Here is a 24,192-nt window from a genome sequence, read left to right as displayed (position 1 = left end):
ATTTTTCCTTTTTCTTTCTTTCTTCTTCAAGAACAGGTTTGTATTTGCTTTCTTTTATTCTTGTTACTGTAATGGGCTTTCTTGGTTCTACAGCCATAAGAAATCATGGCTTGATGAGGTTGCTGTGATACAGTTAAAAGTTTAAATTATAAACTCACAGTGAGAAAATCAGTGATGCATGATTAGTTGAATTTTTTTAATACAGTAGTTGTATTTTCATATTCATGTACAGGAATGTCATGTCAACTGCAGTAGGACTTTTAATACATATTAATAGACTCGGTTACAATGTGGATTGTTTGTACACCTTTTGGCAGACGGCTGAGGTATTAGGTCTGCACGGTATAGATTAGTCACTTGCTAAAGAAAACAATACACGAGCAGTAAGGTCAGCTCTGTTTGGAGACGGAGTTCCAGTGCATTGGCCATTCAACCAACAGGGTTAGAATTGCGATCAAATTTGCCAGCAGTATAAAATAAAATTCCTGTGTCAGAACGGAGCTCACCATTGTTACAGGTTGCCCACCTCGCAGGTTTTACTCCGTCGTTTTACTCCAGCCTGTCTAGAGGTCAGATGCCCCAGTAGGCCACATGCAAGGCAGAAAGTAGTCTGCCTTGAAATTTGTGTCGCTTATGAATGGAGTCAATCCTGGACCATTTTCTCTGCTTTGTGCTGTTCAGAAAAGAGAATTAACAGATGATTAATCTGTGAGTTCTTTAAATGCATTACGCTTCCCATTTAGTGTCAGACAAATGATGCAGGGTTTGCAGGAAATCCCTTTAAGCAAACAGTGAAGGGCGCTCACCTCTGAGCTGAAATGAAATGGCTGCCTGGGCAATTTGTTGCAGTGCTCGGATACCTCCTTGTACAGATTGTTTGTAATCCCTTTGGTAACCTTGGCATCACTGAAGCAGTCTAGAAAGAAATGTTTTAAAAATAAATATCCCGCATTTCCTTTATTTGAAATCTTTTGAACCATCCTTGATCCTTAAGTTTTCAAGAGTAGAGGAAGAGTAGAACTCTGAAGTTCTGAGAGTAGAGGCTTATCCTTTATCAAAATGATTGTCGGGGCGCTTAATGAGCTTTGTGCCAGACCGATGACTTCAGTAACATGTCTGCAGCAAGAACCTTGCTCCCGCTGGCTGGGCACGCCGCTCTGCCCAGCATGAAGGCTGCGCCCCTGTTCAGCTTATCCGTGTAGCCTTTATGTGTGTCAAGACACCCATTTTGAATTAAGACCTAGTCACCTTTGTATGGAGCTAGTCCCTTTAAACGGTTGCTGTGTAGTGAAAGGAAAGTGTAAAAAAATTTCTAGTGCAAATCACGAGAAGTGAGAAATGTGTCTCTTTCTGCGGGTTGGGATTATGTTTCTGTTAAGCAGAACCTCATTTTCCCAGTGCAGAAGCTCTTAAATCTGCAAACTGCCCTCTTGAAAAGAAAGTGCAAGAAAATCATACTTCAATCTTCAAAGAGAAACGTGACGAGATAAGGTGGAGGCTAATATTAGTGCGCGATAACCGCCTGACAGGCTCGCACCGCGCTGACGTGCCGTGTCACTGCTGTTGCAGACGGAGCGGAGCTCTTTGCTGGAGATGTAGCAATTGCAGATCAAGTGATATATAATTTGCTAAACTGCTTGTTAATTCTGTGATGTTATGAAATCTCCTGGGCATGTAATTACTACAAGTGTTTGCTTGACTTTACTACGTAGCTTGACATATACCGTAGAAGTTTGTGCCTCGTAAAATTATGACCTAGGTATAAAATGCAACTATTAGGGAGCAAAATATTACCGTTAAAGGAGAAAGGATGGGACTAAAAGCACTCTAAAAATGCCTTCCATGGCTTGGAATTGCAAACATCCATACCATCTCCTGCTGATTACACGCATTGTGGCAGCAATTGTTTCCCCGGCTGGGCTTTAATTTCCCCCAGCACACTGCCGCGCCGCGCTCCAGCCCGCAGTCACGGTTCTACCAGCAAGACTGTGAGGACTGCGTGGAGGGAGCGTGATTGACAGATATTTTAAGCCTTTTTGTGGTTCAGGATTAGTGGCACGTTGATGTGCAAGGGTAGGATGTAGGCTGCTGGGCCCTGCCTGCTGCGGGAAGCTCCGACTCCAGCAGGGAACTGGAAGGACTTTGGGATGCCGTCGGGGTCTTTCCTTCCCAGAGGTTCGGTGTCAGCGCCTGAGCTCTGCAGAGCCTGGAGCAAAGGTGGTGCCATCTTTGTGACGAAATTGAAATCTCACTCCTTGTTATTTGTTGTGAAAGAGCTGCTGAGAGCCTTTCAAGTTAAGAAGGTTAGCCCCTGAGCAGGGGTGAAACAATAGCGCGGGGTGTTTGAGCTGAATATTGCAGGGTGTATGCTGCACCTGCAGCTTTTTTACAGCGTGCTGACCTGGCATGTTAAGCAGGTGTTGGGTTAGCCCCGGCCTGCTTTGTGCTGGGACATCTTAATCAGCGCTGGTCCTGTCTGCACATCCCTTAGGTCTAGAAAGAGAGGAGCCACGCTGTGTGCCAGTCTGGGGTGTTGTGGAGTCCTGGGTGGTCCCTTTCAAGAAGGAGAAGTGGTGCTAGAGATAACACCTAGCTCCTGGATGGATCCTCCTGGCTGCGTCCTGGTGGTAGCAGCCCCGGAGCTGCTTTTGCAGACAGTGAGATCTGCCTCTGAAAGGCTGGGATGCCCAAACTTGTCCTGGATTATGCAGGCTTAAAGTCGTTGTGGAAAACACTGGTTTCTGAGTGTGAAAGCAGTATTCCTTGTACCCAACAAGTTCGGTGAGCCAGCTTTGAACATTAGACAAGTTGAGAATGGAAACAACCTTCGCGCTCATAAAGCAAAGTTTCAAAATTGGAAACGGTGTTACAAAAGAAAGCAGAGAAAATTAGGAAACAGAAAGATGCCTTTTAAGTGGGGCTCATTAGCAGCTGCAGAAGGAGGAACTCGTTTCTCATTTGTCTTGACTTTGGTGCTTCCAGCCCAACAGCATTCAGGGTCTGGCAAAGTCTGGTAGAGGTGGGAATCCATCCCTTAGATATCAGTTCTTTTTTTTTTTTTAAAAAAAATATTATTATTTTATTTTTATTTTTAACTTTCTGGCTACTACTAAATGTAAATGGCATTTTATAATAGCTCTCAAGCCCTCCTCGGTATCTCTGCTGATTTGGAGGACTTGTTTGTGGTGTTTGCATTTACTTGCCTGGTGCCCAGCAGGGTGCTAAGGAACTGGGCTTTACTGGAGAATGAATCAGAGGAAAACAACGATTTCAGACGTTGTCCTTTTATGTTTCTCTCAGGAAGCAGGCTGAATTGCAGACATTGGGTAACATTTTACAAATCATATAAATAATTTTAATAAATCTTCACTCTCCACTCGCTGGCCAATAAAGGTTTTCCTGCCAATAGGTAACAGAAGTTGGCTCTAACCTAACCTTGCTTTGCTTTACTAATTGCTTCCACTAACTGGAAAGTCTGGGAAAGAGATTTGGTGCACATGAGTGGAATTTGGTGTGTTTCCCACGGAAACAGATCAATTTATTTATTTATTTATTTGGTTGGTTGGTTTTGCCAGTTAAGGTGAAGCCAGTCAGGAGCCTCTATCCTGACCTCAAAGGCTACAGCCTGGTGCAGATCAGCATCCTCTGGAGCAAGTGCTACTGAACAGCTTGTACAATATTGTATTTCACAATGTTTCTCATTTTATATTTATTTATGTGAATATAGATGAGATTTTCTTGCTGCCATTAGTCTTTCTTTTTGAAATAAATTCCCACTGTGTCTCTCCACTCGGAGAGATCAAGCGGTTTGAAATCCTGTGCTGAAGGAACATTTGCTGCTGTGCCTCAGTGAGCTGCTTTCCTCTCCCCTCCCCACAGACCGCTGGCACTGCTGCGGCATCTCCTGTTCCCCACGCTGTGCTTTGGGACCTGGTGCTACGTTCAGTTCTTCCCTAGTGCGTTCCTGCTCCTGAAGCATGAGTTCTCCCAAGCCCCTGCCCTGTCTGTCTCTGTGCAGCGCTGGTCCCAAACTCATCTGCATTCCCTGCTATTCTGACAGTTTCTGCCCTCTCCCAGGAGCTGTTCACTCTCTCATCTACATCTAACAGCAGCTGCTTCGAGGCCCCGCATAGCTCTATCACGCTTGTTGGTGTCTGGTCTAATTTCCTCATATTCTCCTCTTGCTGCCTCCTTTTTCCCTAAACTTTTATCTCCCCATCTCCTTTGCATGTTCCAAGTCCCGTGTTTGTGTGGCTTCACAGCGCTGCACCCCTTCAGCTCCAGCCTGCGCTGCGCTCTCGTTTCTGCATCAACAGGTGCTGCGAGCATCCGTGCTGACTGCTGAAACATCTGGGCTCAGAAAACATTTTTTTTTCCTCTTTATCTGTTTTATCTCCAGTGTCAAATGGGGTCTTAATGGGTGGGGGGTCTTAAAGGTGGGGCGGGTTCGCACCAAGTTGGCTCTGCTGTCTGCAAGCAGTGAGAGTCTCCGAGTCATGCTTCAACCACGTAGAGATGAGTCAAGGGAGGTGTCTGTGAGCCATTGACCCCAAAGCAGCCTTTGCCCAAGAAAAGTAAGTTTTTATTGGCATTTCAACCCAGTTGCCTCGAGTGCTATTCCTGGGGCGACCTGTGGGAGCAACGCATGGGGCAGTTCTGCGGGGGTAAATCCAGCGCTCGCTGCTCCTGGCTGGGAGGCACGTTAAGCACCACGGAGGCATTGCTGTGCCTGGCTGTGCACAGGGTCCTGCTCTGCTGACTAAGAAGAAACTCTAAGAGAGAAATTTCTAGCCTGCTGGAAAACTAGTGTTGTTGAGAATTCTTTTATTCATGTTTTGAATCTCATCTACTTTCCCATTCTGTAGGCAAACATGCTTAGTGTCTGTTGTGGTTTAGCATCATTTACCTGGTCAACTTTATATTTACAGTTATAGGTGAAAGACAGGGGATAGAAGGAAAAAAAAGTCACTTTGTGAAGCACTCTCCCAATTTACCACGCCATAAAATGAGAAACTTTGGTGTAATAGCTACAGCATAATTATGTAAATGACATAATTTAATAATGATTATTAAATCCCAGCAAGTTTTATTTCTTTTCCTTATTATTAATGGTTCCTCTTGATAGCAAATGACAGGGTGCATATCAAAATTCATTTCTGTGGAGACACTGCATCACTTGGGCTGCCTGGAGTGCGGGACACCTTTCAGGCGCAGGCAGAGGGTGCTCAGCAGACTTGTTAACTCTGCAAGAACAAATGTCCATGAGGATAGAAGGAAGGGGAGAGAAAACTTGCACAGCAGCAAATATTTAATTAAAAGAGCTGCTTGGGCTGACTAGTTGTGGCAGCAGCTGCTTAAACAGAGATCAATGCTTTAAATAACTGCAGCTAAATAAAAGACGGAGGAGAGTGGAGGGGAAAGCTCAAAGGGCATGGACTTTAATTGCAAAAGAAGTTTTCATTTTTACATTGCAGTGTCTTTACCAGCCATTAGCAACTTCCCTGCGTGTTTGGAAGACCACGATATCCACAAGCTCTGGGGTTTTACACCGCTGCCAAAGAGCAGAGAGGAGAGTGTGAAGGCAGGCAATATATCACCCGCAGCTCCTGCTCTCCCATGCCTTAGACATATTGGCTCTAATGAGGAAGTCTCCCACTGGCTGTTCTGCAAAGTGGAATAAAATACTAGTTTTATTTGAGTATTCTATTTCAGTAGCTAGATTTGCTCCTTTCTAGTGTTCCCTGACAGAACTACAGAGCCGCAGCCCTGCTCTAGGGCCTGTGGCCACTCCGACCTCACGCCAGGGAGCTGCCCTGGCCACGGGCACATCTCTGTATTTAGTAGCAGTCTCTTTGTGAGTCCTCTTTGCACCTTCTTAACCTGGCACACTGTGGCCTGCACCTCTGAAAGACCCCATGTTATTCACCTAACACGAAATATTATAAATAATAGATCAGCATGATGATGATAGTTCAGCCATAGTTGTATACATCTTACTGCTCCCATGGAAAGCAAAGCACCAAAAGAAAAGAGAAAGGAACATTACTGTTGTAACCACACTTGTGTGTAGTTAGTGGGCAGTGCCTTTGTGTTGTTTCTGATCTGTACTTCTGTCCTGTGGTTTTGGGAGATGCTTTACCTGACTCCTACCAGCTAGCTGAGGGAACAGACTCGGTATACCCACAATTTCCTTATCTCCATGTACTTGTTGGTAAATAGGTGGGTAACCATACATATTTAATGGCTTCTAGACTGTCTGGATGGTGTGTGTGCTGCGTGTTTTGCTTCCTCATTATTGTGTACCTAGGCACCTTAGTTGGACTCAAATCTGGATGAAGATTTTCTGTGTGATCACCTGAAAATAATGCAGACACTGGAAACTGCTTTTCTCTGTCTTCTCAGTAGTGAAAGGGCTGATGAACATGGATCCAAAAGAGAAACAGAATTAGTCTTTTTCCTTTATTTCAGAGCTGCTGCAGATACATTCAATATATTGTCAGCTAACTGTCTTCACTTTAGTTGATTGATGTCTTGATTCACTACTCTGAACAAAGGCATTAATGGAGAGAAGCAAGTGCTGGAGCTAAAAACTCCTCTGGTTGTAGAGTATGACAGCAGAAATGCTGCATGAGCAAGTGCAGAAAACTTTCAGTCCCTGCTGCCCACGACCAGAAGTAATCCTCACGTTATCAGAAACCCCGTTCCCTTGAAAACCTCGATATAAAACATCTCCATTAACATAAGCCATCAAAGCAAAATGATGACCTGATAAATTGTAATATTATGCTATTTAGTAGAATATCTCAGGCACTTCCATTAAGATTAAGAACTTCTTCCTCGCTGGAGATCCCAGTCAAAAAAAAACTCATCCCGTCAGTTTCTCACGTGCCTCAGAAGAGATCATTGTGGTTGTTCTCCTTTGGTTTTAGGATTTGATGCGTGCAAGCTGCCGGGATTCTCCTCTTGGGATCTTGGGAGCACACTTGGGGCAAGGGAAGGAACGGTGCAGTTCACCTGTCAGGGACGGATCAGAAACAATTCATCCCTAATGAATCAAGTAGGAATAATTGCTGTTTGCTGCTGGTTTTAGGGTAATTCACTTGCAGTTAAATACCTTCTTTTCCCTGTGCACATTGTCACCTTGCTACAAGCACAGGGAACTCTCAAGTAAACATGGACCCATGCTGTGAAAATCACTACACAAAGTGGGAACCTCATCGCTCTGCAGTGGTTTCTGTCACCGTCAGGTGATTTTCCTGCCATGGGGATGGCCCCCATACCACGCGCATGCCACACTCTTCACACAGCCCATTAGCTCCTGGGTGCTCTAAATTTCCCCCCCTCTTTTACTACCTGATAAAGCGCAGCCTTTCTCCAGTAACTTCCCAGCAGGAGACTGAGAGAGGGATGTGCTGATTTACCCGGGTTTTATGGGGAATGAGCAATCTCACTAAACCTTGGGGCTGCGGGGCAGGACCCTGCCCCACACCTCCAGCCCACCAGGGCTCTGTAGAGCCCCTGGCCTGAGCTGGGTCTCAAGGTGAGGCAGGAATCCTCCCGGAGACGTTGCTTTGCTATAAGGCATTTGTTGCTATTGCCATGAGAAAGCTCATGACTTTCCTATTGTTCTCCGCTTTGAAACAAGGAGAATGAGCGTGCGAAAAAACAAAGTGCCTTTGCCACAAATTCATTGTGAAACCAGGAGAATTTGCATCGCCTCCACTCGAGGAGGCTGTCTTCTGCAGTCTCATCTGAAAACAGACCGCAACCTGCTTTTATGTCCTTTGTGCCCGGCTGACACGCCGTCATTTCCAGTCATTCAGCCCTGGTGCTACCGTACTTTGTTTTGGGCTTCATGCTTGACCTATGAGCTGAAATGCTAATTGCTGATGAAAATTTTGAGTAATATGAAACTAGTTTCAGCCAGAAATGTGGTAAGGTCATTTAGGACATGTTGTGTCTCAAGTTTAAAATAATAGTAATAAAAAAAAGCTTCAGACTATGGTTTAATTTTTAACCAGCTGGTGTGCTTTCAGCTATATCCCTAAAGCTCGCATCTCTGCTGTTTTGCTACCAGCATGGGGGAGTGACTGTCACTGTGTGTCTGTGGGCTTGTGAAAAAGCCATGTGTACAACATTCCTCCCTTACAGCTTTATCTGCTGGTGCTGGAGCAGGCACGCTGATTCCACTGGTTAACAACTACTGAATAAATGTATGGCCATGTCTTTAGGAAAAGGTGATGCAACGGATACACTTGGGGGGTTAGACTGCTGTTACCTCTGTAAATGTATGCATATATAAAGCCAAGAGCCTTGTTTTATGATGGCTTGTGCAAGTATTACGTAAACTGTGCTTTATAATGCGATGGAGAAATATAGTCTAAAATTACAGTAGGATTTTTGAATTTAATTTTAACTTTAATTATCATAAAAACTTGCTAATTAAATCATTGTAGATCTCTTAGAAGTTTGTAAAGCATTTACATAAGCAATTTATGCTGCAGGATGTAGTATATACAGCTCAAGTACACTATCTTAAATCCAGATTTTCCCCTGAAATAAAGAGATTGCTGCCATAGTAAAACTAGAAGGAGGCTAGAAGGAGTTAAGGGCAAAGGTATGGATGGGTTCCTACTCAGGAAAGGACCAAATTCATCCCTATAGACTTAAACTCACCTGTTACAGGGAGCCCCCGTGCTCCTGTAGCTGGGAGTTGCTGCCTCTGCCCTGCACATTGCGTGCAGGTCCCCATTCAGCTCTGCCCGGCCCCTCTGGGTCCCTCAAATCGTAACCGTTAATTTTCTGTGTTTTCTTGGCTCTAAGTGCCTAAAATAATGAGGGCTATTCTGCAGCCCGCAAGAGGAATGTTTTTATGGCAGGCCATAAAAGTCTGTGTTGCATGTCCTGGTTGCTGATGTTAGAGGATGGGAAGATGTGAGCGCGAGGCAGCGATATTCCCTTGTCCTCATGCTCCTGGCTGGTCCCCAAGGCTCCTAAAAACTATGAGCGAACTATGGCTCCTATAAAATGAGCGAACCAGGTGACCCACTTTGAAAACGAACTGGGGAAAGAGCCCAGAATGAGGGACTCATTGTCTCAGGTGATGGGGATCAAAATACATCATCATTTAAGAAAAAAGAAAAGGGTACTTATATTTGTGGAAGATACACCCATTAGTAGCTGTTATGGACAAAAGTTTAGGTGCACCTCTTGTCTCAGAAGGTCATTCCACAGCTGTAGGAAGCAGCAGGATGCATGCTCCTGGGATGCAGTGCTCTGCAGTGCTGCTGCTGACCCATGTGGTCCCATCAGCAGGATCAGGCCTTGGAGTCACCGGAGTTTGGCTCAGTGGTGAACGCCACCACTCTCTGTAAGTCAGTGCACATGCTTGTATTTATTCACATATTTAAGAACATACATAATGGTAGCATTTGGCTATGGGGCATTTGGGTTTGTACGCACCTAGTTGTAGGAATGACCCCGCCAGCAGTTATCTCGATTTACTTATATGTGCTGTGCCCATGATGCTATAACTAAAGTTTAATGATGTATTTAGCATAAACAATATCCTGTTCACAGTTAATACTTATTTCTTTGCTTATGAGTAAGCTAAGCTAGACATTGATTTTCACTCTGTGGGTTTTGTTTGTTTGTTTGTTTGTTTTTTTGAGCCTTTATTGCCCCCACAGGCCTCGCAGGGCAGCCACCTTCTGAGTAGGTTTTGTCATAAATATCCTCAGCTTCAGACGGGAACTTTGATTTCAGCTTTTGTGTAATTTGTATCAATTCTGTTGTTTTATCAAATGTTCTGGGTCTTAAGCTTGCTCACACAATTTTCACGGACAGCAAATACAGGGGTGGGGAGTTTTATTTAAGGTCGTTCAGCTTAAGTTTACAAATGATCCTCTGCAGGGCCAGGTCGCGTTCAGTCACCGTTAGGTGGGTTCAGCAGCTAGACCTAAATGGGTACTGATGTATTATTTATTCACTTCAAATACCATGTATTGCCCAGTTTCATGCTGGTTGTAAAACCAAACTCATACAGACTTGAAGGGAGCCATCCAAAGAGCACAATGGAAATGTAAGCAAAAATTTATTCAGATAATCTTAAGTTACATGAATCACATTGGTGAAATGGCAATAGGGAATCATTTTTTATTTTATTTTATTTTTTTTAGAAGAGCCTGAAGATCTCACATTCACAGACACCTCTAGATCCTAGAAGTGAGGCTTTGCATTGACAAGCAGTTACCAACAAGCAGACCACATGTACTGGTTAGAAGCCCCATTTCTGTAGTTTCCAGTCATTGTGTGCGTGTATAAGATGTGTAAGGCCTTAAGAAATATGGTGCTTGTACTGGATGATTTAGCAGTACAGCTCTTCAGCTGCTAGGTGTACGAAACAAATTAAATCAGAGCTGTCAGGTGCTGGGCAATTGTAAGGACAGAGTGATGACCAAGAGAAAGCATTAACCATTCGCAGCCAGCTTGTAAATGGCTTGCAAGCATAGGGTGTGATGTGCGGAGACTTCGGGAGGACAGCATTTTAGGATTTTGCTGGAAACAGCTGGGAGTAGACAGGGAACGTGCAAAAATGGTCCCCTGTGGGGAAGCGGTGGGACAGGAGATGCTCATGTGCGGCACTTCCCAGCCTCACCTTGCCGGTGAGATCACGTCTGGCGCTCCCAGCCACTGCCTGGCTTCTCCTCCAGCTAAACAGCACCTGGCGAGCCAGGCTCCCCACACCCCTACTTGTTTCCTAAAGCTTTGTCCCAGGGAAATTCGTGGTACTACTTACCCTGGTTCTTAAATCAACGGTGTTTCTCCTGCTTGTCCTGCTGTAAAACGTTTCACAGCCTTGCATGCATATTTCTTTAATCTTTATATGCATTCTGTCACATTTTTAGTTTTCATTTTGGGGGGCTGAAAGATCTAAAGACTAATAGATTCCAAAATTGGGAAGGCACAATAGCTGAAATCATGTTCGAAACACTTTTTCTAAAATAAAGTTGAGACATTGTCTAAGTGCAATGAAAGCTTGTACTTTACCTGTGCTGTCCAATAATGTTCATAAAGTCCTTGGCAAGATAAATAATGCCCAGGCTCCTCTCACTAAACCTCCTGGGAGTGAGGTTGCATCTAAAAAAAGTTTTCATATCTATATGCTACAGCCTAGTACCTGCTTGGGAAATATTTTACCACAGCAGGAAGACCCTTTCTGATTTGAATGATTACTTTAATCACTTCCAGAATTTGCATCATGGACTACTTTCCTGAGAAGTAACAACTTCCAAAAATAAGCTACTGGGATGGAGTCAGGTGAAGGTTATCTTCTCGCTGCTACATGCCCTGAGACATCCAAAAGCTTTTAGGAGAAAAGCCGCGTATAACATCGACACCTGAAGTGAAAGGATGGGTCCTTATGAATATTCCTCCTCATCCTTTCCAAATATATCCAGACATATGAATGAGTCTGCAGGCGGTGTTGTGTTTTGTTGTGTTTTGTTTGTTTTGTTGTGTTTCAGGGAAATAAAAAGCCCTATAGCAGCATAAACGCTGCAGTCGTAGCATTACATTTAAGGTTTCACTAGCATAAATACCAGCCTGTCTCAGCTAACTAGCGAAGCAGGAAGGTTTTGTTACTCAGGGCATGGGAGAGCGCAGAGGTGTGTTCTTCCAGCCAGGGGGATTTAGTCAGTGCTCTGGATGCCAGAGGGTGGCTTTGCCAACCTGGTGGGAGGCGATAAAGAAAATCAGAAGCTAGAGAAGCTGCTGGTCTTCTGAGCTGGGGGAAGTCTGTCACTCAGGCTGGGATTCTTTTTTTTATCTGTGACTGTATCCAAGAATTAGCGTACTTAATTAAACTCCTGTGCTATACAGACACTTATCTTGCAACATATGGTCTAATTAAATAACCAAATTTTCATTTCTCATACCAGGAAACATTTATATATATATATATATATATATATTTTTTTTTCCCCGAGTTTTGTTCTGCTGTTCTGTGACTGGGGCCACCCCTGAAGGCTGTAACTTGTAATTACCAACAGCTTTTATTTAAGAATCTTGTAATATATATGTCACTGAGAAATTAAATTTGATTCTAGCTAATGAAAAGGTCACTTCAGAAATGTACCAAATATTAAGCTGTGGGAATTCAGTACTTTCATTAATATTTGCACTCTACAGAACTTACACAGCAACCAAATCGTGCATATTTTAAGAGGGAAACAAATAGCTGAGATTGATGCCTTTTTTAATAGTACAATGTAATTTCTCTTGGAAGCACTAGACCTCTAATCTGGGAATTTTGGCTGTCATTCTGCTACTGTTTATGAGCAATTTTAATGCAGTAATTACATGTAGGGAAAATTGTTCACTAGGTTTATGAGATAAATGGAATTTATTTATTTATTTATTTACTTTTGCTGTTTAGTCGTCCAATATTTGTATTGCATGTTTCTGGGAGCAATGGTATACAATAATGTAATCTGGAACGGCATCATTCCTTAGAAATACTGATATTTTGAAAGATTCGCTCACTGTAAGTAAAAGGCAGCTCATTAAACAAACAAATGAGCTGTCCTTAGAGCAATCAGTATTTACTATTAACCAAACAGCACAGTAAATAATGAATTGCAGGTAAGGAACTACAGATAAATATATGCAGTGAATTCAAATTACTTGAGTTAAGCCTGAGGCTGACAAAAGAGGGAAACATAGGGAGGAGGGGGAAAAGGAAAAAGGAGGAGGAATCAGAAATGTAACATTTCTTGTAGCGTTCTTGTTCGTTGTGCTGAGGAAAGGTTTTCTCCCATCAGCTTTTGCCACCCCAGTGCAAGGGATGCTGCAGCTAACTCCTAGGGAGAACTAAGGAGAATTTGGGATTCCTGGGAAAAAAACAGGTATCCAACTCAAGTGCGGGGCTGTTCCAGCTCCCTGCAGAGCAGAGTAGTTGTTTTTACCAAGGTCAAGATTTTGCAGGTTTTTATCTGGCTCACACTGGCCCCCAGGAGAGTGCTGTGCTTTGGCACTACTGAGACCGAAACCTGCCCCTTGCTGCCAAGTTCTTGTGCAGCTACCTCATTTATTTCTCCAAATTGCTTAAGCAGTTAAATTGTTCATTTGCTAGGAACTGGCACGAGATGAGAAATTTTGGTTTGGGGTTTAATCATCGTAGGAGCGAAGCGTCGTGCTGCCTGTTTGGGTACGTGGCAGCGCTCGAGGCTGGGATGGATGGGGGAGCCTTGGAGATGGCGGGGGTTGGTGATTTGGGAAGGGGCTGAGGGGTGTTTGGGTGCTGGATATGGGGGGGGAAGGTCTGTGAGTTGGTGAGGGAATTGGCAATTTCATCTGAGCTGTGGGCTTGAGGCTTGGTGGGCGAGCCAAACCATGACTGTCGTACAAAGCACATGGTGCCTGCCGGCCCTGCCTGCACGTCGCCCTGACTGAGGTTACTGGCTTGATGAGGGATGTCTCCACCTGTCTGTCTGCTGAGGGCCATCATTTTTTTTTCCTTGAGTTTAATCTGTAGCTGCACAACGCTTTGTGCCACTCATGTAAAAGGAAACTCCCTCCTCCTCGGTCTGCAGCCATAGCAAGCTGCCTGCCTTCTGCAATGTCGGTGGCCGCTGCTCTAGGCCGCAGAGCACCTTCAGCACGTGAGGGAAGAAGAGGGCCTTGCTGCCATCAGTGCTCCACTTGGGAGCAGCAAGCCTGGTCGGACTTGTGTGAACAGAAACTGCAGCTGTGTGGCTGGGGGACTGCTGTCAGAGCTTCTGTGTCACTGTAAATGCCGGGGGTGGGTCTGGACCTGAGGGTCTGTGAGCACCAGGAAATCCCACACAGGCCGAGGCTGCGCAGCTGTCAGCTATCGGCACCTGGGGGATCTGGGTGCCTCCAGGCCACATGTGCCCACCACACACTGGGCTGCAGTAGGGAATAAGGATTTTACTGGACAGAGCTTTGGAAGGGCCTCTTCCTCGCAAGTCAGGGCTAGGAGGAATCAAGCCAAAGGAAATTTCTACTGCCACAAACCAGAGTGTGCTGCTGCTGCTGGGTGCTGCCTTAGCTGCACCTAGTGGGTCCCTGTCCCCGTGTCCCTGTCTGTGCTGTTCCCCTCCGCCCGGCGAGGCACTGAGCAGATCAGCAGCTTCTTCCACTAGCGAATGCTTGGTGCCTAAGATACTTATAAGACATCTGTTTTTTAGCCTCATTTCTACACAAATGAGGCTTATGGGATTATCATGTCTGTCTGTTGTCCTCTCGTTGGCCAATTTCAATCTTAAACCAGGGATTTTGGTCTCAAAGATGTTGATTTGCAGGAAGGTTGAAGGAATAAAAGTTATCCTGGTAGCACCTTTACAGAAAGGAGAGCTGACACGAGAGGGAACGTGCTGGGTGAAGGAAATCTCAGCTCTGTGCTTTGTAGGGCCCTGGCTTGAACAAGCTGAAGGGGCTGTGCAGCTGATGCATTGGGTCGTCCCTGCATCGCAGCAGCCCTGTCTCAGAAACTGCTCCTGCAAAATTATCCTGACAGCTGAAGTCTAAATTTTTCATGACGGATGTTCTGTAAGTGCTATGAGTTAGCAGATACAAAACATACCATACGCTCATTAATATTTCACTGAGATATTGCAAGTGGTGCTGATAACTGAAACCCTGCATGCACCTACATTTCTAGGGCTCTCCCTCCTTTACTCCTCTGTGAGTTGCACTTAAACACTAATTAGAGCTGAAATTTTTCTCCTTTGGCTGGTGCCCGGCATTTTTACCTTGTAATGCAGAGCCTAATGATGTACAATGGATTGTGTAAAACCTACCTGCAGTAGTTCTGGGATTATGGAATAAAAGCAGAGGTTTCATGCTCTGGTCCTTATTAATGAACTAAATTGGATTAAGCCTCCTTTTTTAGACATAAATGAAAGATAAAAGACATATGAGATTTATGAGTAAGGTCATTAAAGTACTAAATTTCTCTCATTAGGTCTGTTACATTACTTTCCAACTTGCACAACTCTCATTAGAAAAATTTATGAACTGGAATGATTACAAATATACCATGTTTTAAGCCATCCCTGCTTTTAATTGCAAAGCAAAAAATAATTATAGTTCTGTGCTATAATTGATATGTACTTTTTTTGCAAGTATTTTTTGTTAGAGATTTAATGTAGAGCCTTCCCAAAGCCAGGGGTTGGGGGGAGAGGAGAGGAAACTATACCACTTTGTGCAATTTAGCTGCAAATCCTGAAGCATTGCTTTACTTTAGTAACCTCGTTAGAACCAAGTTAATATTGCAAGCTAATATGGCTCTTTCTTCTCCTTGCTAGACGTCCAATTTCCCATCCTTACATCTGATTTGAATTGATGGTGAGAGGAAGCATAAGGTATCTCTCATTCTGTTTGGACTCCTTGTTTACAGAAGAGTGATGGAGATGCTATTACGCACAAAAAGGATCACCATATGCCTGTTTTTCTTTGTACTGAGTTTGGCAGCAGCTATTGAAATACCATTATCAGGTGAGTTGTAGCTATTTACTGAACACTTTGCTGTTTTGTTTTGGTATCCTTTTTTTTTTCCTTTTTTTTTTTTTCCTTTTTACCTTTCCCTGAAGAAAAAAATATTAAATCCTACTTTTCAGTTGTTTCATTTTGAATTTAATTCTGCCAGAACATGGCCTTTGGGAAATCCAGAAGTGATAAAAATGTAAGACACTTTGTTTGGACTTGTTTAAATGCAGCAGTAAACTTGTCTAATAACATCTATCTGATGTTCAAGATCCAACACACCGCTTAGCTCCAAGGGTTCTGCTTTGTCCTTCACGTAAATTCCTCATTTTGGCTCTAAATCTCCCTGAAGCTTGGATGATGTACATGCAGCCTTATTTACTTGTCTCACAACCTGCCGTCTCAGCCTGAAGAAGAGCAGGTGTATGTCTCAGAGAGTACATTAGTCCCCAGAGAAGAATTTCCTATGCTTCACGTACCACCCTGGGGAGCACTGGCTTTATCCATCTCTGACAGGGAAGCATTCAAACTGCCTGTTTTACATGGCTGTTGTGTGTTCAGTACACGGGAAATATGGGACGAGGCTCGTATGGGACAACCCCGTGAAAGCCTGTGGATGCCGAAGCCCAGGGGAACCAGAAGGATTGCAGATTACAGTTTGCTTTGGGGTACAACAAAACTCAGCAGTACTGGGTTTTGGATGAAGCATGCTGAGGGAGAAGGAAATGTAGGCTTTTGGCAGGCATTTAGGTGCTGCGGCCTCAGAGCAGGACATGGGCCCTCTGCAGGGCGTTGCGTGGGCCTGCCACGGGCTGTTTGCTGCCGGGAGCCCTGGCTGCAAAGGAGATGATGATCAAGCAGGTTTCTAGCATATTCTCCTAAAGCTACCCAAACTCCAGTGAAGGAGATGGAGGTGTTTTGAAGGAAGGTACCACAGTGGCTCCCGGTGTTTCAGTAGAGCAGAAGTGGAGCTGGGACTGCAAAGTGCAGGACAAACTGTCTGGGCAACCACTGTCCTTAAGTACCTACACGGGGGAGCCATCGAGCCCTCAATGTACTTTAATGAAGCACTTTATGTTTTAATAAAAAGGAATTATGTCTGATCAGTGGAGCTGGTGGGCTTGGAAGTGCTTGGCTTTGAGACCACACGGTATGGTATGATACCCTGGTTTGCTTCAGCTTTGAGCTTCTTGGGCTTAAAAGAGAAACCAAAGATGTTAATTTTCTTCCCGGCTGCCTATAACAATATGATGATCCTATTATCCCCTGCTCCACAGCAGGGTGCATCCTCCTTTCTGCAGCTCTGTTACACAGACATTTTCAACACTTTAATTTCCTTAGGAAAAGAAAAGTTAGTGAAACATCACTGCATAACTGCGGTACTGCTAGTGGCTCGTCTGCTCTGGAGGGTGCATTAGGTCGTCTGTGCAGCCGATAGATTTCCTTGTAATTTTATCAATAGATTTCCTTGTAATTTTATCCAGGATGGAGACAGAAGTTTGCTACTTCATGTGTGTGTGTATGTGTGTCTGTAAGTCTGTGTATTAAAAAGCCAGCTATTAACTTCACCATGGAATAAACATGAGGCAAGGTAGTGCTCTGGCAACCAAGATACTCATACGCGTGCGGGCTTATTTCATGGGGGATATTTTTGGGGTGATTTCTGCCTCATAATTTCTTACTGAAACAAATTTCCATATGGTGAAAGCCACAGGCTGTTGAATTGCTGTGTTTATAAACAAGTGTGTGGTACATGTTGGGAGCTGCACCGTCAGGCACGCAGCTGGTTATCGAAAGGTCAGTCCTGCTGTAGCCCTGCTCTCCAGCTCTGCTCTGGCTTTGGATTTGGCATTAGCATGGCCCAAGCTCTTCTCTGTTTGGATGGGATGGTTATACGTGGAAGCAGACACCAGCAGTGCTCACTGAGGGCATGGCCAAGTGCAGTCAGTGCTCCAGCTCATGCTGCCGAGGCATGAAAGTGTGCAGTTTTGGGAGCAGAGTGCTGTCAACGCCAGGAAGATGATGATCATCATCCTTTATTTAAAGCAAGCCTCACTCTTTGCAGCAGTAAGGCAATTCTGACATTGTCCCTTTCAAAGAAAGGCCCTCAGCGGTTTTGCTTGAAAGGGGTTTTAATCTGCTGCCTCTTTGTGTTCAGTTGCACAGCTTCCAACAATCACGGAGCAATCTCACACCCAGGTTGCCTACCCTTTCGATGAGGACTTTACAATTAAATGTGAAGCTAGAGGAAATCCACAGCCCACGTAAGTACTGCTTTCACCTGGAGAACCAAGTAGAAATTGGGTTTGCTTTTAGACTTTGCCAAACATTTTTCTTTTTCTGAGGAGGAAAGGAACAGCTGGTGTACAGGAACCAGCTCGTAATTGCAAGGCGAGGTTAAACTTTGTGTTTACATTTAGACCATTCAGCCTTTTTTTTTTTCCTATTTTTTTTTTCTTCTTTCACTCACTACATGATTAGATATTAACATGCCTTTTTCTTGTTAGGTGGTGTTTCACTTCTCTAGCACAGGCCAAGTTCACCCCATGATACTCGTGACCTGGGCTGGGCTATGCTGCAGAAGACAAGGGGTGTGCAGTGGCTGTTCTGCCTTTTCCACAGCAACCCTAAAAATACCAAATATGTTTTGTGATTAACAAAAACATAAAAATAACGTAATGAAAGCTCCTCCTGAGACTTTCACCACTGGGTGGGGTATGGGCTAAATTAACAACTGGTTTGCATGTAATTTTTGCTGTTTAATACTTCCCCTCCTCTTTTTTTTTTTTTCTTTCTGATTGGAGATTTGTATCTTAACAAATTTTCTTCATTTCCTTTTCCTTTGACTGTTTGTCAGTGGATCAGGAAAAAGTTCTCCAGTGCATTTAAATATATGTGATAGAGTTGACCAGGCATTAGGACCCCCTATTCCTCTCTGCAATGTAGCAAGGCATTATTGCCAATACTGCTGAAGAGCCAAAATATACATTTCTGTTGGCATTAAGTTGCTATTTTTAAACACTGAAAAATGTTGACAAACATACGTTTCACTAAATGCCTGTTATACTGTAATTTCCAGCTGTCTCAGATTCTGAATCAGTTTAGCCCATCAGTTTTAGCCCCCATTCAAGCTACCTGAGACTTTGAGATACATCAGCTGTGACCAATACTTAGGCATTCATCAAAATCATACCCCAGTAGCATCAAAACCGTGTGTTCGATGTCAAAACCAGGAGAAACTCAATAGTCTCCTCAATTTCTCCTGGGTTTGGTGATGGTACCTCCTGCAGATGGTGAGAAGAGCTACTACATATGCCAGCCAAAAGTTCCAACTATCCTACAGATAGAGTTGTCTTATTTGGTGTTGTATTGTGTTTTTTGTTTGTTTTTGCAGACCTATACTTCCTTCCACAGTTTGGCTCTTGCTTTCACAGATAGCATCTCTCATTTATTGTCCTTGCCTTAAGCTCTCTATTCTTATTTCATGTCACAATCAGTTACCCAAAAGTAAAGTGTCCAATAACAGAGACATGCCCAATAGCTTGAACAAGCTATGGCAGCACTGTGTTCATTTTACCATCCACCTCCTTTTATTTCAAGCTTTTTTCTTTTGTTTTGACACTGCAGTGTTGGAATGATATTTACCAGTGGTTTTGTACTGTAGTGCACTCTACCGTGACTTGTCCTTTGTGACACTTGCATTATTTTTCAGCTTCAACTGGACTAAGGATGGAAAACCGTTCAATTTATTGTCTGATCCAAGGATAATTACATTCAACAACTCTGGGACATTTGTGATTCAGAACCATGGAATCATCACCAATTTTCAAGGGAAATATCGCTGTTACGCATCCAACGCGCTCGGAACTGCCATGTCAGAAGAAATCGAACTAATTGTTCCAAGTAAGGGCTTTTGCTTTACTTTCATTATGCTTTTTAAGATTAAAAACTATGGGAAGGACTAGTTACCAATGCAATATATAGCAAAACATGTATGGTTTGTAATTCAATGAATACTGCAAGGAAAACTTTGTCCTCCCTGTAATGATTTTATTTCATTCCAGTTTTTGAGGCCAGAAATCTGAATGACAAAATCTGAATGCAGGAGTTGAGTCAATAACACTGGTCTTGCAGGTTTCCAAGCGCTGATACTGATGCTCCTTACTACCTTTATTGAACACAAAAGCAACTAAGTAAATTGTGTATGTTTTCCCAGATCTACTAATTTGGAAAACATTTATTGTGTACTTCTGCTTTCTGAGTATCTTCTACCACAGTTTGCTTCTAGAGGATGGGTTAGTGGGTAAATTAGTATAGACTTTTTAATAGCCATCTCAGGAGAACTGGGTGTTCAGTGACAAAATAATTATTTGCTTTGACTTGGCTATTTAAAAGCTTTTATAAAGCACTTGCTTTGCCTGTTCCATAAAACCCATAAGAATTCTTTTCTGGTTTGTATTTACTTAAAGCCTCTACTTCCTCTTGTGATGCTTCCACTTGTGATAATTTGCTCGTGCTGTAAAGAAGAAAGCATAAATATTCATGAGAATTGTAGTCTGATAAATTCTCTACCTAATCTAGCCAGACATTATTTGTGTGTGAGCTGATACCAGCACATCATCAATATATAGAAATTAAAATATTTGGTGAGAGTAAACAAGTAGGGAAAAAGGAAGAAAGAAAGAAAGAATGGCATAAATCATGAAATCATGAAAAGAATGCATTAAAAATTAAAAACAGTGAACAATAAAGGAATAGGAAGTCATTGTCAGTGAAAACAAAACTGGTTGGAATTAAATCTCATTGAGGAAAGAAATTTGGGGGAAATTTTTGAGTTGAAGTGATCTTTCTAATACTAGAGAAATATATTTGATAAAGAATTAGGAACCATGTGACGTTTTTATTTTCCAAGTGTTTATTGGAAAGCAAAAGCTGCTAAGAGTCATAAGACTATAATATTTCAGCTTGGCAACCATGACTGAGTGACCAGAAATTGGGAAGACAGTATGGCCTGCCTCTCAGTACAAGGAACATGAAATCAGGAGCTCGGGGGGAGGATGGGAGAAATAATGGCATATTACTGCAAAACAGCAGGCGATGCAAATGTTTGAAAACTCAGGGGAAAGTGATCTAATCAACTGTAAGTTCATTAGTCCGATGTCAGTAGCATTCAGGGTATGGTATAAATACTTAAGGGGAGAATATTAAAGTCCTGGAAGTGAATGGGAAATTATCTCAAAAATATAGTAGTTAAAATTACTGATCACAGAAATGTGTCCTTCCATCATTAGCATAGAAGGCAAAGGGGAAGTTGGGTGACTTTCAGGACTGGGGTTATGGAAGTGGGATGAAATTTACTGGTAAAAAGTTTAGGGTCATCTTGCTGGGCATTGGTTAGGACAATATTGCTACAATGGCTTTGTACCAAAAAATTTGATCACTTGTATTTTGGGAGTAGCTGAGGACAATAAAGACACAATTGGTCATAAATTCTGGATAGAAATTCATGAAATTAGAAGAGAAAAATTTAAGGCAGTACTTTCTCAGTGGAGTAGAAGGGACAAGAAATTTCAGTGTCTATGTGATGAAGCAGGGTAAGCACATAAAAGTAGATATGTGGTGTAGGTGTGTGAGAGAGAACCAACGATGCAGGGGAGGGTTTTTTTCAGTCTCCCACTGATCACACGTTTCCAAGTTCCTACAACATGTTGGTACCAAAGGATCTGAAAGCACCGGGCTCATGTGGAGTTGGTGTGTCCACACAGGGATGCATTCCCACTGCCTTCTCATGTTTTGCAGTGACAGATGGCCACCTGGCTATAAAAGCCTATGTCTAACAACTCAGCTCAGATGAAACGGGCTATAAGAAACATGCATAATCATTTATAGCATGTTTTTGTCATTGTAAATAATTTTGAGAAGTACTCTAGGCATAGCCAGGCGTGGGGGAGTGGTGGCACTGTGGTCGTGCTGGAAGTAAAAAACATCGCAGGGGCTGGGATTGTTCCTGTGGGAGGGCTGCTAAGCATAATGTGTAAATGTATTGTTGTGAGCATGAAAGGTAGGATTAATTTTCACTTTAGCTAGTTTAATGTGTTCTTTTTTTTTTTTTCTTTTCCTTGGGAAATTTATTTCATGTTGCACTGTATTGCATAGTATTCCCTAATGCTTGACATTTGGTAAGGAATTATTAAGAGTAAGTATATTGCTGTATTGTTTTGTCTCCACTAACTTGCAGTTGCTTTAAAGGACTAGCATTCCTGGTGCAGAAGAGAGATGCACAAGGCTTAGGACAGTAGGTTAAAGTTTACTGAACTAGTGATCTACGTTGTCTCCACAGGTAGGACAATGCAGCTATGTACCAGATGACAACTGAATTTTCAGGCAGGATCAGGAGAGCAATGCAGACAGAGCTTTGGACAGGGCATAATTATTTACTTTGGAGCCTGGCCAGGGCAACGGGGTTAATGCTTCTTATATTAAGCAAAGTGTCTCAGACTCATTAATTGTCAGAAGAGTTAAAGACCTCCTTGTCATGTTTCAGTGGAGGTATGTCACCTCCAGCAGCAGCACTGACAGCCCAGGGCTCCGTTGCTATCGGACCACACCAGATGCTTAAAAAGAGAAAACAAGAACTGGTTGATGTTTGTGTCTGGGACTGCTGAATCTGTACCTAGGGCAGATAATTTTTTCTTCTAATAAAAAATTGTCTGTACTAGCTTAAATAGATGTTAAGCATACTGGAGGTAGGATGCAACAAATCGAGAAGTTCCAAACATGATTGTTAATGAATGTGAGAGGATTTTCAGTGCTACCACATGCAAAGTTCTAAATCCAGAAAATAAATAGATTGTGCAGGTAATATATTAAAGGTATTTAACCAACCCCCACACCTTTTAATGCACGTATCCTTTTATTCATACTCTCTGCCATTAATTCTTTCATTTAACTGTGCAATGTAGATACTGCAAATTAAATCAGGATTCAGGGAGAACAGAAGACACCTTTCATTTTCTAAAGTGCTGGATAGTCTACAGCTCTGCTCGAGTGAAAGAGATCTGCTGGTGCACAGAACTGCTGTAAATTAAGCAATCAGACACAGAAGAGTTTGGGAAAAATTACCTCTATTCACCCACAAGTTTTGAAGTGGAGACTGGTACATGTGAGATCACTACATGCATTCATGATAATGATGCAGAGGTTGCAGTGCCTTGCCAGCTGTATTCAAGTAAAATTTAAGCTACTTGGCAAGTCACTATGCCAATGAAGTGAAGAAAAACCCAGCAAGTCAGACTAGGTTAGTTTTTTCATAAATTACATTTCCACTGCACAGAAGTAGAATACTGAGTCTGTAAGGAAAGTGAGGTTGCTGCTGAAAAGGAGAACAAAAGACTGTTTACTCACAGTAGTCATTCCAAGAAAGCAATAGAAATGTCAGCAGAAATGATCACTAAATGTCACCAACATAATGAAAGCACCACACCTCCCCTACACGATGACATTAAGAAGAGTGGGGAAAAATGGGGTATCAAGATTGTCAAGATTTACAAAGTCCAGATTGTTACCAGATACATGCAGAAAGAAAATGAATTTAAATGGTGAGAACACAGACTTCAGCTCCCCTCCTCCTGTATTTAGGGAATCTATTGCTTGAATTACTGAGTAGGCCCTATGCCAGAAAAAGGAGAAAAAGTAGGGTTTCAACTTTTTTAATTAACTCTAGTGTAAAAGACTGTTCATGGTAGACTGTTAAAATTTATGTTCAGTATTTCTAAAGCCTTTGCTCTAAAGGACCAAAGATCTGAGGATGGAAACATAGCCTGAACATAAAATTGTCCAGGGGCAGCCTATGCTAAGGCAAGGGTGTCAGTTTCACACTCCAAAGGAAATCCAAGCCTATATTAATATAAGAAATAATAATAATTTAAAAAAAAAAGTGAAGTAATCAGAAGATATTGAGTTGATACTAGAGCAAGAGATCTCAGTAACACTTTGTGAAGGCATTCAGTATAGCATACTCATTTTACAGAACAGAAAACAAAAGAGAGAAATTTGCTGAGAATTTTCATATAATGGGACTAAAACTTAAACTTCTTGCCTCCTAAACCAGTGTCCTGTACCTCTGACAACTTTTCTGGCCAACTAAATCATTGGGATCACTCTCACTGTAGCCAGTGACCATCATTTGGGAAAGGGTGATAGAGTTTTACACAGAATAACAGACTGTCACTGATTCCATCATAAAAGCTTCATTGAGAGTGAGTGGACTGACAGCCACGGTCTTCCTGACAGCCATACTTTCCTAACTTTTTCAACAAAATGCAGCAGTTAAAAAAACAAAAGCAAAAACCAAAAAATGTAAATAAGCAGATTATAAACTGTACAAAGGTTGCAATGAAAATTACAGATATAACTACTGCCTGTACAACATGGACCAGAATAACAATTGATGTACTGAGATGAGTATTGGGAGCTGCCAGGCTGCATTCAGTATAACTCATGTAGCTGGTGATTGTAAGTGATGTTTATAATTCTTTGATATGTTTAACTGTTCACCACACAAGATATAAACATGTATAACAAATTGCTTAGCTACTAATTGAAGTGTCTGAGGAGCTGGGAATTTCCAGGATGTAGAAATTTCTTGACTATTTCTACTTTTCCTCACCATTATATTTTTTAAAG

The 24,192-nt window shown here is 42.7% G+C and overlaps 1 protein-coding gene across 10 annotated transcripts in view; it reads left to right on the top strand.

Annotated features, from left to right (window-relative positions):
- Positions 1-24,192, top strand: part of CHL1 (cell adhesion molecule L1 like) — a 126,627-nt gene that overhangs the window by 54,620 nt on the left and 47,815 nt on the right. For all 10 annotated transcript variants that reach the window (XM_067003022.1, XM_067003029.1, XM_067003027.1 and 7 more), the window contains 3 exons: positions 15,330-15,519; positions 17,666-17,771; positions 19,220-19,410. In XM_067003022.1, coding sequence (XP_066859123.1) covers positions 15,429-15,519; positions 17,666-17,771; positions 19,220-19,410 — 388 coding nt within the window. In that variant the 5' untranslated portion in view covers positions 15,330-15,428. The remainder of the gene's footprint in view (positions 1-15,329; positions 15,520-17,665; positions 17,772-19,219; positions 19,411-24,192) is intronic.

The sequence above is a fragment of the Anser cygnoides genome, chromosome 10, assembly GCF_040182565.1.
Source record: "Anser cygnoides isolate HZ-2024a breed goose chromosome 10, Taihu_goose_T2T_genome, whole genome shotgun sequence".
Classification (NCBI taxonomy): Eukaryota; Metazoa; Chordata; class Aves; order Anseriformes; family Anatidae; genus Anser; species Anser cygnoides.
This window is presented reverse-complemented; position numbering and strand designations above follow the sequence as displayed.